Consider the following 14,008-nt stretch of genomic DNA (forward strand, 5'->3'; position numbering starts at 1 on the left):
CAGGGAGAGAGGTCACGCCCTGCTCTATGTCGATTACTTTGCCAACACCCCGCTCTTCAAGCCGGATAAATTCCGTCGCCGTTTCCGAATGGCAAGGCATGTGTTCAATCGTATCCGAGAGGGAGTGGTTGCTCGTGACCCATACTTCGAGTGCAAGACGGATGCCCTTGGCAAGCTTGGATTCTCCTCTTACCAGAAATGCACCGCGGCCATCCGCATGCTTGCATATGGAATTCCAGACGATCTGGTGGATGAGTATGTGCGTATGAGTGAGACAACATGTCTGGTGTCAATGTACAAGTTTTCACAGGCTGTGATCGAGGTGTTTGGCCAAGAGTACTTGAGGCAGCCAACTACCGCTGATATAGAGAGATTGTTGGCGACCAACGCAGTTAGAGGCTTTCCAGGCATGCTTGGCAGCATAGATTGTATGCATTGGGAGTGGAAAAAATTGTCCATTTGCTTGGCAAGGCCAGTACAAAGGGCATGTCAAGGCGTGCACTCTCATATTAGAAGCGGTGGCATCACAGGATCTTTGGATATGGCATTCTTTCTTCGGCATGGCAGGTTCTCACAATGATATCAACGTGCCGCAACGTTCTCCAGTCTTCGCGAGGCTTGCAGAAGGCCACTCCCCACCTGTCAACTTTGAGATCAACGGCCACCAGTACAACAAGGGATACTATCTAGCAGATGGTATATATCCTCAGTGGTCAACTTTTGTGAAGACAATCTCGAAACCCCAAGGTGAGAAGAGAAAGAGATTTGCCCAAATGCAAGAGAGTGTTAGAAAGGATGTGGAACGTGCTTTTGATGTGCTTCAATCCCGGTGGGGTATCGTTCGAAACCCTGCACTGTCATGGGATGAAAGGAAGCTTTGGGAGGTGATGACTGTTTGTGTGATATTGCACAACATGATCGTCGAGGACGAGCGTGATGAGAGTATCTTCGACCAAGGATTTGATTATCAAGGTGAAAATATTGAGCCCCTGCACCAAGACTCGGCCACATTTGAACAGTTTGTCCAATTCCACCGTGAGATGCGTGATTGGCACACTCATTTGAATCTTCAAAATGACTTGGTAGAGCACGTGAGGGATCACATTGGCAACCAATAGATGTATTGGTCCATTTTATATTCAGTGTAGACAATTTCGATTTGGTTGTAAAACTATTTTAATTTTCAGACAAACATTTGGGTTGTAAAAACTAGTTTTGATGAAAATATGGGCATTTTTTACCGCGACGGACAAGATGGAGCAAAAAGGATGAGGCCGCGTGCTGGGCGCACGACCACCGCATCCCAGGATACGCACAGACACGACCCCAAATCCCTATTCAAACGGATAAAATCCAAACAAAACAGACGTCCGTTTGAGATGCGCGACCCCAAACAGACAATACCCAAACAAAACGAAACGTCCGTTTGGGGTCACGCGGTCGAGTTGGCCTTATAGTAGGAAGAAACGAATGAGGCAAATCGACCTGCCAGCCAAAACCAGACCTCGGTGTCAGCGAAACCGCACACGCAGCCACGCAGCCACGCACACCCATGGAGCATATACCCCCAAATTCATACCCCACGGTGCACAGTTACCATGAACAAACACTTTTAGATAAACTTACACCTCAGCATCACACAACCAGTTCTCAACTACATCAAACAACACAGTTTGCTTCCTCGCTCAAACAAATCCACAACCATCACTCTGACAGGTTATCTATATTTGCGATTGATGCAGTATAAAATGAATGTCCATCAGTTCTCAACAAGCTAAAATTCGTCGGCCCAAATGCAAACACGACTTTAGGCAATTGGGCCATAGCAAGTACAGAAGAGAAGATGGGTAGAGAAAAAAAAGCCTACAAAGAAAATGCCGGGTGCTTCCTTCTTCCAGGAGCAGGGAGACTTGAAAAACAAACACCGAGCTCTTCCTTTACTACTAGTTGCAGTTAGGGGACCGCGAGAAGGCCTGGAAGCTGAATCGAATTTACCAAGGGGCCCATTGGCTCACCCGGAAGCCAATACTCTTAGAATCTGAAATCCGGCTCGACGTCCATTGCCCATCCAAACTTTGCAAGAATCGTCTTGCTGAAAATCTGTCAGCAAAAATATAAGAAATGAGATATTAGCATAGGAAAGCAGCAGAGTGGAGCACCAACTACGAAATGTTACAATTTGGTGTAGACACTTGTAGAACCTAGAAAAGAAACTAGTAGTCCTTAAACTATGATACCTTCTCAATAGGGACTTCATGGGTTTTGCACCATGCTACCGTAATTCTAGGGTCAAGGTAGTTGATCTTTGATGTCCCTAATGCTACCGTCTTCAAATCCTCTTTCGTCTTCTTATCCATCTCCATTTTCTCTATCTTGGTTTCTATCTGAGAGATCTTCTTCTCAATCCTGCAAGTAGATTTGTTGAGACTGTTTGCTCCACTCTTTGTTCAAATGCACAAAAATATGGTATATCTGTGATTAAGATATTACGCTTCAGGTGCCAAAGTTCTCTTTGGCTTCCCATCTGCACCGTTGCCTAGAGGTTTTCCTCTCTTCACTTTGCCCAAATCTTTGTTCAGCTCATCCACCTGGGCCTGGAGAAAAGAAGCAAATGATAACGAAAGTGCTTACAGGACAGTAGTAATAATTTAAGTTCCGACCTAATCATATGCAACCACGACCAACCTTTAATTCATCAATCTTTTCATTCAGCTTAGTCATCTGGGTATCGTGTGACTTTGACACAGCACGCTGATGGTTACAAATTATAGCAACCTGGGTAAACAAAAGGCACCATTGAGAGTTGAAAAAGATGATAATACATGATTTTTCTTCTTAAGAGTAACAGACTCTACCTCTTTGTTTGCTCGTTGATAGACAGCAATCTTTTCAAGAAGGGTTCCATCTTCTGTTTCTTCGTGCAACTGCAATATCAGCACATGTACATTTTTATTTGGACCAATAAAATACATAACATAATCACATGAAACACGGTAATGCTACACGTTCTTTTGAGAATAAGAAGAAAAAATCAGGTAAATGCAGCAACTGAAGATACAATGGTGACTGTTACATTGATAGACAAAATATTTAGTGCAGCTATGATATTAAAGTTCAATAACAAAACATCACAAAAAATGCTCCTGATTGTCTTACTAGCGGCAAAGGACAAATAATCACTTCACCGAGCCCCGGGTCTGTGCGAGCCTAAACAACTCAACAAATAGTAGAGAACAGTCTCCTGGTAAGAAATGGTGAGTTTTGCTTTTAACTTACGATAGCATCCAAGGTAATCGAAGCATTATATGTACGGAACACTTTCGCAGAAAGGCCAGGCATCAAGTCCTTCAGGTGATGATTCAGTTTCGTTGTATCAAGCTGGTCAAAGACAGCATCTCCATCCTTTTTGCCTACAAAGACAAGAGGAACACATGTGAACAAAATTTTCCAGCGCAGCAAGAGGGACAGATGGAGGGAAAGCATGGGAGGTACCAGTACGGAATTCCTCAATCGCATTGTATACAGGTAATTCAACCTCTACAGTGTTGAAATATCTTATAGAATCTTTACCAAGGAAGTCAAACTGTAAGTCACCAAACATCAGATTAACATCAAAATTACTTTATCACAGTGAGTAACCATCATACAAAAATGATGAATATCAAGACCTGAAGCTTATTTGGAGGCACACAGGTAACATTATCAACCTTCAGCGTACAACAACCAACAGTATCAGCCTCATCATCATCCTGAAAAGGAAATCAAGTAGCATGAAATATATGTGAATGAAGCTCGAAGTTAAATACAAATGAAAAATAATGCTGAAAGAAAGAATTTTTTGGTAGAAGATTGGCTTATCATGTAAATACTTGGTGGCAACTAATCCTTTCTAGTCTTGCCGCAAAAAGCAAAAAAAGAAATTAATCCTTTATAGTTTGACGGGAAAAGAGTAATTTACTATACTGATGTTAATGATGCTGATGAGATATATTCCCTAAGTTCACAAATATAAGATGTTTTGGATATTTCAATATGGAGTAAATAAGTGAACAAACACACTAAAATGTGTCAATATACATCCATTCAGAAAAAAGTTAGAACATCTTATATTTGTGAACGGAGGGAGTGCCACATAAAAGCAAGCATAGTTGTGCATTAACAGAAAATATATTCTTTGTGCATGCTGTTTGAATGTGTTCTTTGGCAACAAGCATAGTTGTGCATACTGCATTGCCAACAGAAATAACATGCCAACCATCCCAAATAAAATTGAGTGTCAGTACATAACTGCAAGCAATTAGGTCCAGTAGGACAGTACCTTCTCATTACCAGCCCTAAGGGCTAGTTTATCTATGAGGTATGTTGCCACTGCAATTTGCTTCTTGGAGACATCTTTGCTATTGAAATCCTTTGTGTAATTTACACGAATGTTGTGTATGTGATCCTGCCATGGCCATGCAGAAAGATGGTTATCTGTACTTGTCGACTTAAAATTAACATGACACACAAACTGAACCTCCTTACCTTCAATTTTCGGGACTTCTCATATTTCTCCTTGTCACTCTGTCCCTTTAGTGAGCTGCTTGCTGCCAAGAAAACATACTTGAAATCTTTTTGGCTAATCGGGTCATTCCAAAAGGCCAACCATGTAACAGTATTGTCATGTTTGACTTCTTTCCAGCTGCATAACACATAAGCAATCAAGAGTTTATACATGCTACCAGCTCCTTCACAAATACATATAATTTACTAACAGCGGAAAAAATTATGGTACCTTTGTCCCTCTATTGGACACTCTGGGACTGGAGTGCCTTTTCCAATGTTTATTGTAATATCACTTGGACGAATACGTCTCTTCAGTTTTCCCATCTGAAACAATGTAATAAAAAGGCTTAAACTGAAGGCCCTCACTTAAAGAGGGTAAAATGTATGCGATTAAACATTTTCCTATGTGCACCTTAGGATGCTCTCCTCGTCCCCTGAACAAGCCTGGTGGTTCTACTCTGAAATTGCCAACCTGAATTGAACAAACAGTTTAGTCCAAAAGACACAAATGGTACGCATGTACAAGAAATCAGGAACAGGAAGAGCAGTGCAAGATAAGGAAATCATCATTATTTAATAATAACAGTAACATGCCATTCTTTGCATCCAATGTAAAGATCTTGATTGATTAACTGGTCAGACTATCAATTGCTGACTGAGAACGTGTATCTAGCACAAATGTATGATAACAAATTAACAAAGGAATTATATATGATTCAAGAAGGCAAGAAGTGAGTAAGAAAATCACAGTACAGAAACAGAACCTTCTCTCTAACACCATCAACAACAGCCCACATATACTTCTCCTCTTGTTTCAATTTCTCTTCCCGCAATGCTTTCTTCTCCTGTAAGCAAAAATCAAGATTAATCACTTCAGACAATGGTGCATTCTACAACCTACTAAGATTTAGACACAATATCTAGTCATAATCCACCTAGTTAGCAAGATTACAACAGTATGAACAACAATTTCTTTCCACGGAATAATTCCAACATGCAGAGCTTTGCTAACAAGTCAGTAAAATCTACCTCCGATGTCATCTGTTTCTTCTTCTCCTTCTCTCTGAGGTGCCATTCATAAATAGGGGTGAAGTCACAAAGCTCAAATTTCTTGATGATATGGTTTTTACCAAGAATTTTTTTCCAGTCACCAAAAAAGTTGTCGATAAATGTTTTCTTTGTTGCGTACTCCGTGTCTTTCATCACAGCAAACATGGTTGCAACCTGCAACGCAAAGGATTAGCAAAGGAACAAATTATTCGGATTCAAAGCACCCTGGCCACTACTTCATTTCATTGCTATGAATCCAAAGTTGCAAAACAAAATAACAAATAGCAAATGCTTTAGAGATCACCTCCTCCTCTTCTGGAGTCAGCTCAACAGGTTGCCCATTGTAAAGCATTTTGACGCCATGGGGATTGTATGGAGGGGGGAAAATAACACCATTGTGCTCCAAAGTAGACCATTTCTTTCCACCGCCAGATCCTGGAGGCACCCTCAGTGATTTTGAGAACTGGGAACTTTTCATTGTTTTCTTTGTTTTTGTTTTGAATTTCTTATTATCCTTCTTAACGGATAAAGGACTCTTCTTTACAATATTCTTTACAGGTGGCTTGCTTTTTGAAGACTCCCCCGGTGTCAGTTTTCTTTCGACGGGTACACTGTTACTGTCATCATCCTTGGATTCTCTTTTGACACTTCCTGAGGCAGAAGCATCAGAAGATTTGGTCTTCTTAAGAGCTGAACTTGTTTGATTATTGTTATCACCTGGCCTTTTAACTGAATTCCGGGGAGCACTCGAATTATTGGTTGGCCCCTTGTTGTTAGACGGGAGCTTGTCCTTGGAATTTGAGATACTCGCAGATGTACCTGCAGTACCTCTTGAAAATCGGGCAGACAGTGGCTTCTCATCCTCTGAATCAGAGGTACTACCTCTACTTTTTGGAGCAGCATTAGTGGGTAACCTGCTGGCAAGTGGTTTCTCATCCTCTGAATCATCATCAGATTGCACAATCTTAGGTGCAGGCTTCAATAAAACGGGCTTACTTGTGCTATTATTAGAAGCCCCTTTTGCTGGGTTGAACCTCTGAACAAGTGGCTTATGATCATCATCTGAATCATCATCAGGTTGCAGAGTCTTAGGTGGTGCAGTCTTCAACAAAAAGGTCTTATTTGTGCTATTATTAGAAGCCACTTTTGCTGAGTTGATATTCATACCAAGTGGCTTACGATCATCTCCTGAACCATATGCATTCTCACCTCCTGTGACAACTTTCTTTAATTTCGTGTCAGGCTTTTTCCTCAAAGCAAGTGGCTTGTCATCATCTGAATCATCTGACTTGTCACCTTTGACCTGAGGTCTTTTCATTTTACTCTTATCCACTGTGTTACTCTTTTGACTCCGTTCTAGAGAACTGTTAGGCTGAACAGACCCTGAAGGTCGAGGGTTTGAGCTGGTCGACTGTGGCTTCGGTGGCAGCGGCGACCTGGAAGCGCCATTAATCCCATTCCTCTGCTGATTCGAGGCTGCAGCCTTAGGGCTCCCAACATAGGTGATATTTGCCGATGAGCCTTCCTGCTTCGAGGGGGGCGGCCTGCTGCTTGACGACCTCTTGAAGGATATCGGGGTATCGTCATCGTCATAGTCATTGTCATGGACTGAAGGATTGAAAACAGACATTGCTTCCTGGCAGTGGCAGGATGCCCGATGGAATAGACCAATTCAGCCACACCTGCAAGCACAGTTCACCCATGTAAGAAGACTGCAGGTGATGAACAAGTGGAAGAATGAACTAAGCGCAAATCACGGCATCTGATAGCTAAAATGTGCTCCAATTTTGGTTTGCCATCATCCCCTGTCTGTCAAGGTCACCACAGATACTAGCGGCCTAGAGACAGCTGTTCAATATATATCCTACTAACATCATCAGGCACGACGCAACAAGACCAACCCGGGCCATCGCGTTGCCACGCACGCGCCCCGTCCCCAGATCGACAGCCCCGCGCTAAGAAACAGAAACCAGCCTCTCTCATATGGCGCGAACACGTCGACGTCCCCCGATCCGCTGGGCGCGGCCCCGTCGGGTCTCGACCACGGCGCGCGGACCCCATGCCCAGCGCGCGCGAGAGACGGGGAAGGTGCAGGGAGGGAGGGAGCGAGACGCACCTTGTCGCGTGTCCGGCGCGTCGGCCGGCGGGCGCGGAGCGAGGAGACAGAGTAGCCGGGCGGATCTCGACGCGGTCCGCCCTCCGTCAAGGCGGCAGCGGCGGCGGTGGGGGGATGGGACGGAGTTTAGGGTTAGGGCTGGCGCGGCTTATCTATGTCCTCTCCCGCTGCTCGCTCGTATTTCTATCTCTCCCCCGCCTTCTCTCGTCTCTCGTCTTCTCTGGTCTCGGTTTTTTTCTCTCTCTCTCCCTCTCACGCCAGAGAGATGGGTGGGGAGCAGAGAGAGGGGGGGCAGCGAGAGGATACACTAGACCAGTGGGGCCCGCCAGCAGTGACACATACGGCGGGGAGAAGAGAGGAGCTTCAGGATTTAGCTGGGGGCCACCGGAGAGAGACAGGGGCCCGTGTGCAGACAGAGAGCTGGCGATGCGTGCGATGCAGGCTGGCTCACGCCTCGCTCGCTCTCCGTTGCGTGCACCGGAACTGTCCGGAAGCCCGAAGAAGGGCCCGGCCGGTGGGGTCGTTGCGTCAGCAGGTGCCTTCGCGTCTCTTGTGTGGATAGGCGGCGGCGAGCGGGGTGGAAAGCGACCCATACATGAACCCGTCATCACGTTTCCGGGTATGGAAAGCGGAAAAGCTAGGATGAATGGTTGAATGTTTAATCCAGAAAACAAGAACCAGGGGAGAACCGAGCTCTCTCACAGCTCAGGCACTCTCGACCGTCGGATCAAAATACTTAATGCGATTTGGGTCGTGGGATTGAGTCGCTGGAGAGCATGGGTCGTCGGATCGATCCAGGTTCCTGTAGCAAATAAACAAGAACCACAGGGAAAACCAGGTTCTCTCACAACTCAGGCACTCTCGACTGTCGTATCGAAATTCTTGATGCGATCTGGGTCGTTGGATTGAGTCGCTGGAGAGCCTGGTCGTCGGATCGATCCAGGTTCCTGTAGCAATGAATAGTTACTCGTTTTGCTCGCTATCGCTCACTCCGTGGCTTCCAACTGGGTCTCGCCGACTTGTGGGGTAGCATGCTAGGGGCGCATGTCATTCTCTGTGACTGGGGCACGTCCCGTGCGGCCCGTCGGCGCGGTCCAGCGATAAAAGATCTTATGCCACCGCCGAAATTCCCGTCCCCCGTCGAGAGCATTTTAGTTATTTCACGCCTAGTACTCATTCAATGTGTCCGCTACTTTCGTTTCTTGCCATGCACTCCCACTCAACAAGTCGACAAGTGTTTTTTTTTTGGCTTCCGATCTACTCCATCCGTTCATAAATATAAACACCATTAGAATTTTAAAACAGAATATATACAAAGCTGAATGAATGAACCTACACCTTAAATTGTGTTTATATACATCCGAATGTAGTCCGTATTGAATTCTCTAAAAGTCATATATTTAGAAACGGATTGAGTATTCATCTTCAATCATGACAGTACAACGAACATAAAAAATAAAAATTACATCCAGATCCGTAGACCACCTAACGAGGATAGGTTGCAATGAAAAGTATCATTAAACCCATTAACACCGAAATAAGGGGCGAGCAGCCAGCGACACATGCCACTTGACTACGGTGAAAAAGTAAATTTTAGATTTCTTAACTTTTTTTAAAAGATGAGAGTGAGTTTTTTATTCTTTTCGAGAAAAGTTTTTTTAGATGGAAATAAGTTTTTTTAGGCTTTGTTGTTGTTGAGATGAGATGTGCTCTTAAGCTGGTTGACTTATGTGAGAAAGTTTTTTATTTTGAGATGAATGTGAGGTTTTTTTAAAAGATGAGGAAACACGCGCACCTTCCTCTCAAGCAGCCCGGCAGATGACGGCCCAGCCATTAGTAAATTAGTAGATTGGCATCATGCATATAATACTAGTATATGATATTACCTCCATAATGTATAGTATCATAGATTGATATTATATAGAGCTTATTTATGGCCATGCATGCTCCCTCCATTGCGAAATATAAGTCTTTTTAGACAGTTCATATTGAAATCTCAAACAGGACTTATATTTAGGAATGGAGGGAGTATTAGTATACCATTTGATATGATATGGTATCATATCATGGTGTTTCTTGATGGTGTTATGGGTGTTATGGATAGGGGTTGCTTGCCACATCGACTCCCAACCATATGGGTTGGGCCGAGGACCACCGAGATGATCAGCCGGTGGGCCACGTTCGCAGGGCCCAGGAGCGTCAAGGTGATGATCTCTTGAAAACTTGACGTGTACTCCAAGACATAAAGGTCATCTTTGGCACGGGTACCCCTAGATGTAACCCCTATGTCACACCTAGGCGCCCATTGGTATCTATATAAGCCAAAGGATTAGAACTGTAGAGGACAACTCTCATACACACATGATCTCATGTTAAATCAACCTTTAACTTGTACTTCCTCCAGATCAATATGATCAAAGTAGGACGTATGGTATTATCTCTTCGAGAGAGCCCAAACCTGGGTAAATCTTGTGTCCCTGTTACCATCGTGCCAATGCTATCAGCTCGGGACCCCCTACCCTATATCTGCTGGATTTGACTCCATCATAGATACAAGTCCCTTCCGAGTAGCTGAAGTTGTTCGATGACGTCTGAGGCCGACGATCAGGTCGGCAAAAGGCTCGATTTCCATACCCGATCTCCCTACCACGGCTTGACTGGACAGTCGGGGCAAATCGAGGGTTTAACACCTCCTCGAGACATTGAGCTCGACGATTTAGGATCCGGTGCTTTTTCATCACCCATGACACAAGATCAGACCGAGGAAAAGCATGCCACACTTATGTTGGATATATAGCATACAATTAATACAATTTCGAATTTATGATACCAATGACAAAGATAGATCTAACAAATTTACACATGCGATCATATAGATGAAATCTAACAAGGCATATGAAAAACTACATGGATAGAAATCCCTCAAATAGATTACATAAAATATGATCGATCACAAGATGATTTCTTACAATGGGGTTGATGATGACAAGGTCGCAGTGCAGACGGGCATTGTCGATGGAGAGTTGATGAAGTTTGTGGTTGACATAGTCGAGGAAGATGAAGTAGTCATGCGGATGCACCATCCAGAAACTTTATCACATGGCTACTCGTGTAGGTCAATGATGTCGGGGAAAGTCCGGAGACTACTACTTTCTTCGCCCCGCTGCACGACATGGAGATGATCGACGAAGGTCGACAGTGGCGGCTCAAAACAGAACAGTTTAGGGTTGTGTGTATGTAATCTCTTTTTGAGAAGGACGTCTCCCTCTTATAGACTCGGATGGATAACCCCCACATGGCATGTTCTGCCTATACCATAGGATCCACCCCTCGGATATCTCCATCATGAGCAAACCTCTAAGTGCACGTAAACATGCGAGTTTATCTTCGGTTCGTGCATGAGACAGACGCGGGTGGATAAGAGTAAAGTGACGCGATGAAAAAAATGCATTTCATTACGCCATGGGCGCGCTCGCCTCGCTAAAGCCCAAAGTCACAAGCCACGCTTAATTAAACACGAATAAATGTGAAATGCGAGCGAGCGTGTGTGGTGTACACTTAGCGTAGCTTTTTCTAGCCATCCTAATTACGTGAACCATGAAAGGCCCCTTTAAAAGAATCGATAAGAGGTGTCTAGAGGGGGGTGAATAGACTCTCGACAAAGAAAAGTAGCAGTTTTTAATTTCTTCAAGTTAAGGTAGAGTTTTAGCACAAGTTTAAACATTCGCAGTACATTCAAGCAAGCATGGCAAGAGTATATGAGCAGCGAAAAGTAAAGCATGTAATTTGCAAGAAAGTAAAGGGATGGGATTGGAGTGTGCAAACACAATTGGAGACACGGAGATTTTTGGCGTGGTTCCGATAGGTGGTGCTATCGTACATCCACGTTGATGGAGACTTCAACCCACGAAGGGTAACGGTTGCGCGAGTCCACGGAGGGCTCCACCCACGAAGGGTCCACGAAGAAGCAACCTTGCCTATCCCACCATGGCCATCGCCCATGAAGGACTTGCCTCACTAGGGGGGATCTTCACGAAGTAGGCGATCTCCTTGCCCGTACAAACTCCTTGGTTCAACTCCACAATCTTGTCGAAGGCTCCCAAGTGACACCTAACCAATCTAGGAGACATCACTCTTCAAAAGGTAATAGATGGTGTGTTGATGATGAACTCATTGCTCTTGTGCTTCAAATGATAGCATCCCCAACATTCAACTCTCTCTCACTATTTTGGATTTGGTGGAAAGATGATTTGAGTGGAAAGCAACTTGTGGAAGGCTAGAGATCAAGATTCATATGGTTGGAATGGAATATCTTGGTCTCAACACATGAGTAGGTGGTTCTCTCTCAGAAAATGAATGCTGGAAGTGTAGGCACGTTCTGATGGCTCTCCTTACTAATGAAGGAAGGGTGAAGGGGTATATATAGCCTCCACACAAAATCTAACCGTTACACACAATTTACCAAACTCGGTGGGACCGAATCAGAAAACTCGGTCAGACCAATTCAGTTCATAATGTGACCGTTAGGCATTTCGGTGGGATCAATACGATCAACTCGGTGGGACCGATGTGCTAGGGTTAGGGTAAAACCTCATCTCGGTTTGACCGATTACACAAACTCGGTGAGACCGATTTTGGTAATAAGCAAAACAGAGAGTGGTCAGGCAAACTCGGTGGGACCGATTACTTATCTCGGTGGGACCGGAATAATTGCAACAGGCAACAGAGAGTTTGCAAGCCCATCTCGGTGAGACCGAGATCCCATCGGTGAGACCGAATTGATTAGGGTTTCTGGCAGTGGCTATGTCAAGTGAACTCGGTGGCGCCGGATGGATCAAATCGGTGGGGCCGAGTTTGACTTTTGGTTTGAGACATATGTGGACATGAGAAAGTGGTTGAGGGCTTTGGAGCATATCACTAAGCACTTTGAGCAAGCAAGCCATTAAGCAACACCTCATCCCCTTTTAATAGTATTGGCTTTCCTAAGGACTTAATGTGATCTTGGATCACTAAAATGAAAATGTAGAGCCTTGAGCTTTTGAGCTTAAGCCAATCCTTTGTCCTTAGCATCTTGAAGGGGTTCCACATCCTCTTGTCCACCCCACTCCATCTGTTGAACTTATTTGAAATATACTAGATAGAAACATTAGTCCAATAAGAGATATATTGACATTAATTACCAAAACCACCCAGGGAGCACTTGTGCTTTCACCCTTCTATGCAGGTCAAACTCTTGCTCCCTTAGCAACGTGGGACTAAACTCTCACATGGTTGTCCACCCCCTTGACTTCTCTCTAATTTTGAAGTTTATTAGGGCCCAATATGTGGAGAAGACCCATTAATTCCAACAATCCCCACCAAGAAGTCAAGGTATGCAATTTGTTCTCAACTGGCTTTTACATACCAGTTTTAAAGTATAGACCCATCTTGGGTTGAACTATACTTAATACTCCATATCCACTCATCTTACAGCTAGAAAATGGACAATGCCTTGAATTGTCACTCTTTTGTAGAAGAGAATCACCTGAAGGCATCACTGATATTAGGCCGCCTTGATCCACACTAAGGTTTGGAGCGTTATGGTCGTGTTCCCTAGTCCTTTAATGAGCTCGTTAGAGATCACTCAAATCTCATGTATTGCGACCTCACAACTAAGCTCACATACGTGTGTTCTTTCAAGAATACCCTGTAGGAGGTATCTTGCCGAAGTGTTTCGGCCTTAGAAAATATTAAGACAAAAGTCAACCTCCCATATAGTACTAAGAGTACTCATCTCAGCGGGAAATGGAATATACATATGTACTCTCTCTAGTTGCTCCAACAACTTGTTTTTCCCTTTTCCTAATTTACGGGATATTCGATCACATAGGTTGATCTTCTGTAGTTGTGCAACTCAGGTGGGTCTCAAGCCCATTTCCCTTGATGCTCCATCTATCACTCCACATGATACTCCCTTTGTAAAGGGATCCACCAGGTTTTTGGTAGTGTTAGTATAATCAACCTCGATCACTCCTTTACGTCTCAAATTCCTGACGGATTTGATACGCCATTTCATGTGTCTTGGCGACTTCAGGTTATCATTCGAACTTTTAACCTTGGTGATCACGATTTGGTTATCACAGTTTAGAATGATGGCCAAAATTGTTTTTTCAACCATTGGCAAATCACTCAATGCAAGAGTTCATGCAACCACTTTGCATGTATAGTGGTTGAGTCAAGTGCTAAAAGTTCAGTCTCCATAGTAGACCTTGTTAAGATAGTCTGCTTGCAAGACCTCCAAAATATTGCAACACCGCC

The 14,008-nt window shown here is 44.1% G+C and overlaps 1 protein-coding gene across 1 annotated transcript; it reads right to left on the bottom strand.

Moving 5' to 3' along the window:
- Positions 1-1,599: 1,599 nt before the first annotated feature.
- On the bottom strand, positions 1,600-8,016 carry LOC123147367 (DNA topoisomerase 1 beta). The gene is made up of 16 exons (XM_044566605.1): positions 7,712-8,016; positions 5,900-7,277; positions 5,575-5,769; positions 5,310-5,390; positions 4,958-5,017; positions 4,775-4,869; positions 4,525-4,681; positions 4,319-4,444; positions 3,669-3,749; positions 3,493-3,583; positions 3,277-3,410; positions 2,856-2,924; positions 2,686-2,775; positions 2,491-2,594; positions 2,238-2,406; positions 1,600-2,100 (listed from the first exon to the last, which is right to left on the bottom strand). The coding sequence occupies exons 2-16, from the start codon at positions 7,223-7,225 to the stop codon at positions 2,032-2,034; spliced, it is 2,847 nt and encodes a 948-aa protein (XP_044422540.1). The 5' UTR covers positions 7,226-7,277; positions 7,712-8,016; the 3' UTR covers positions 1,600-2,031.
- Between the last annotated feature and the right edge of the window lie 5,992 nt (positions 8,017-14,008).

The sequence above is a fragment of the Triticum aestivum genome, chromosome 7A (assembly GCF_018294505.1).
Source record: "Triticum aestivum cultivar Chinese Spring chromosome 7A, IWGSC CS RefSeq v2.1, whole genome shotgun sequence".
Lineage (NCBI taxonomy): Eukaryota > Viridiplantae > Streptophyta > Magnoliopsida > Poales > Poaceae > Triticum > Triticum aestivum.

Bases quoted from the DNA above. Each gene is read 5' to 3' on its own strand.
- LOC123147367 (XM_044566605.1), bottom strand. From the start codon at position 7,225: ATGTCTGTTTTCAATCCTTCAGTCCATGACAATGACTATGACGATGAC. The intron at 4,870-4,957 runs GTGCACATAGGA...ACATTGTTTCAG, and splicing joins GACGAGGAGAGCATCCTAAG to ATGGGAAAACTGAAGAGACG. The intron at 3,584-3,668 runs GTCTTGATATTC...GGTGACTTACAG, and splicing joins TGCCTCCAAATAAGCTTCAG to TTTGACTTCCTTGGTAAAGA.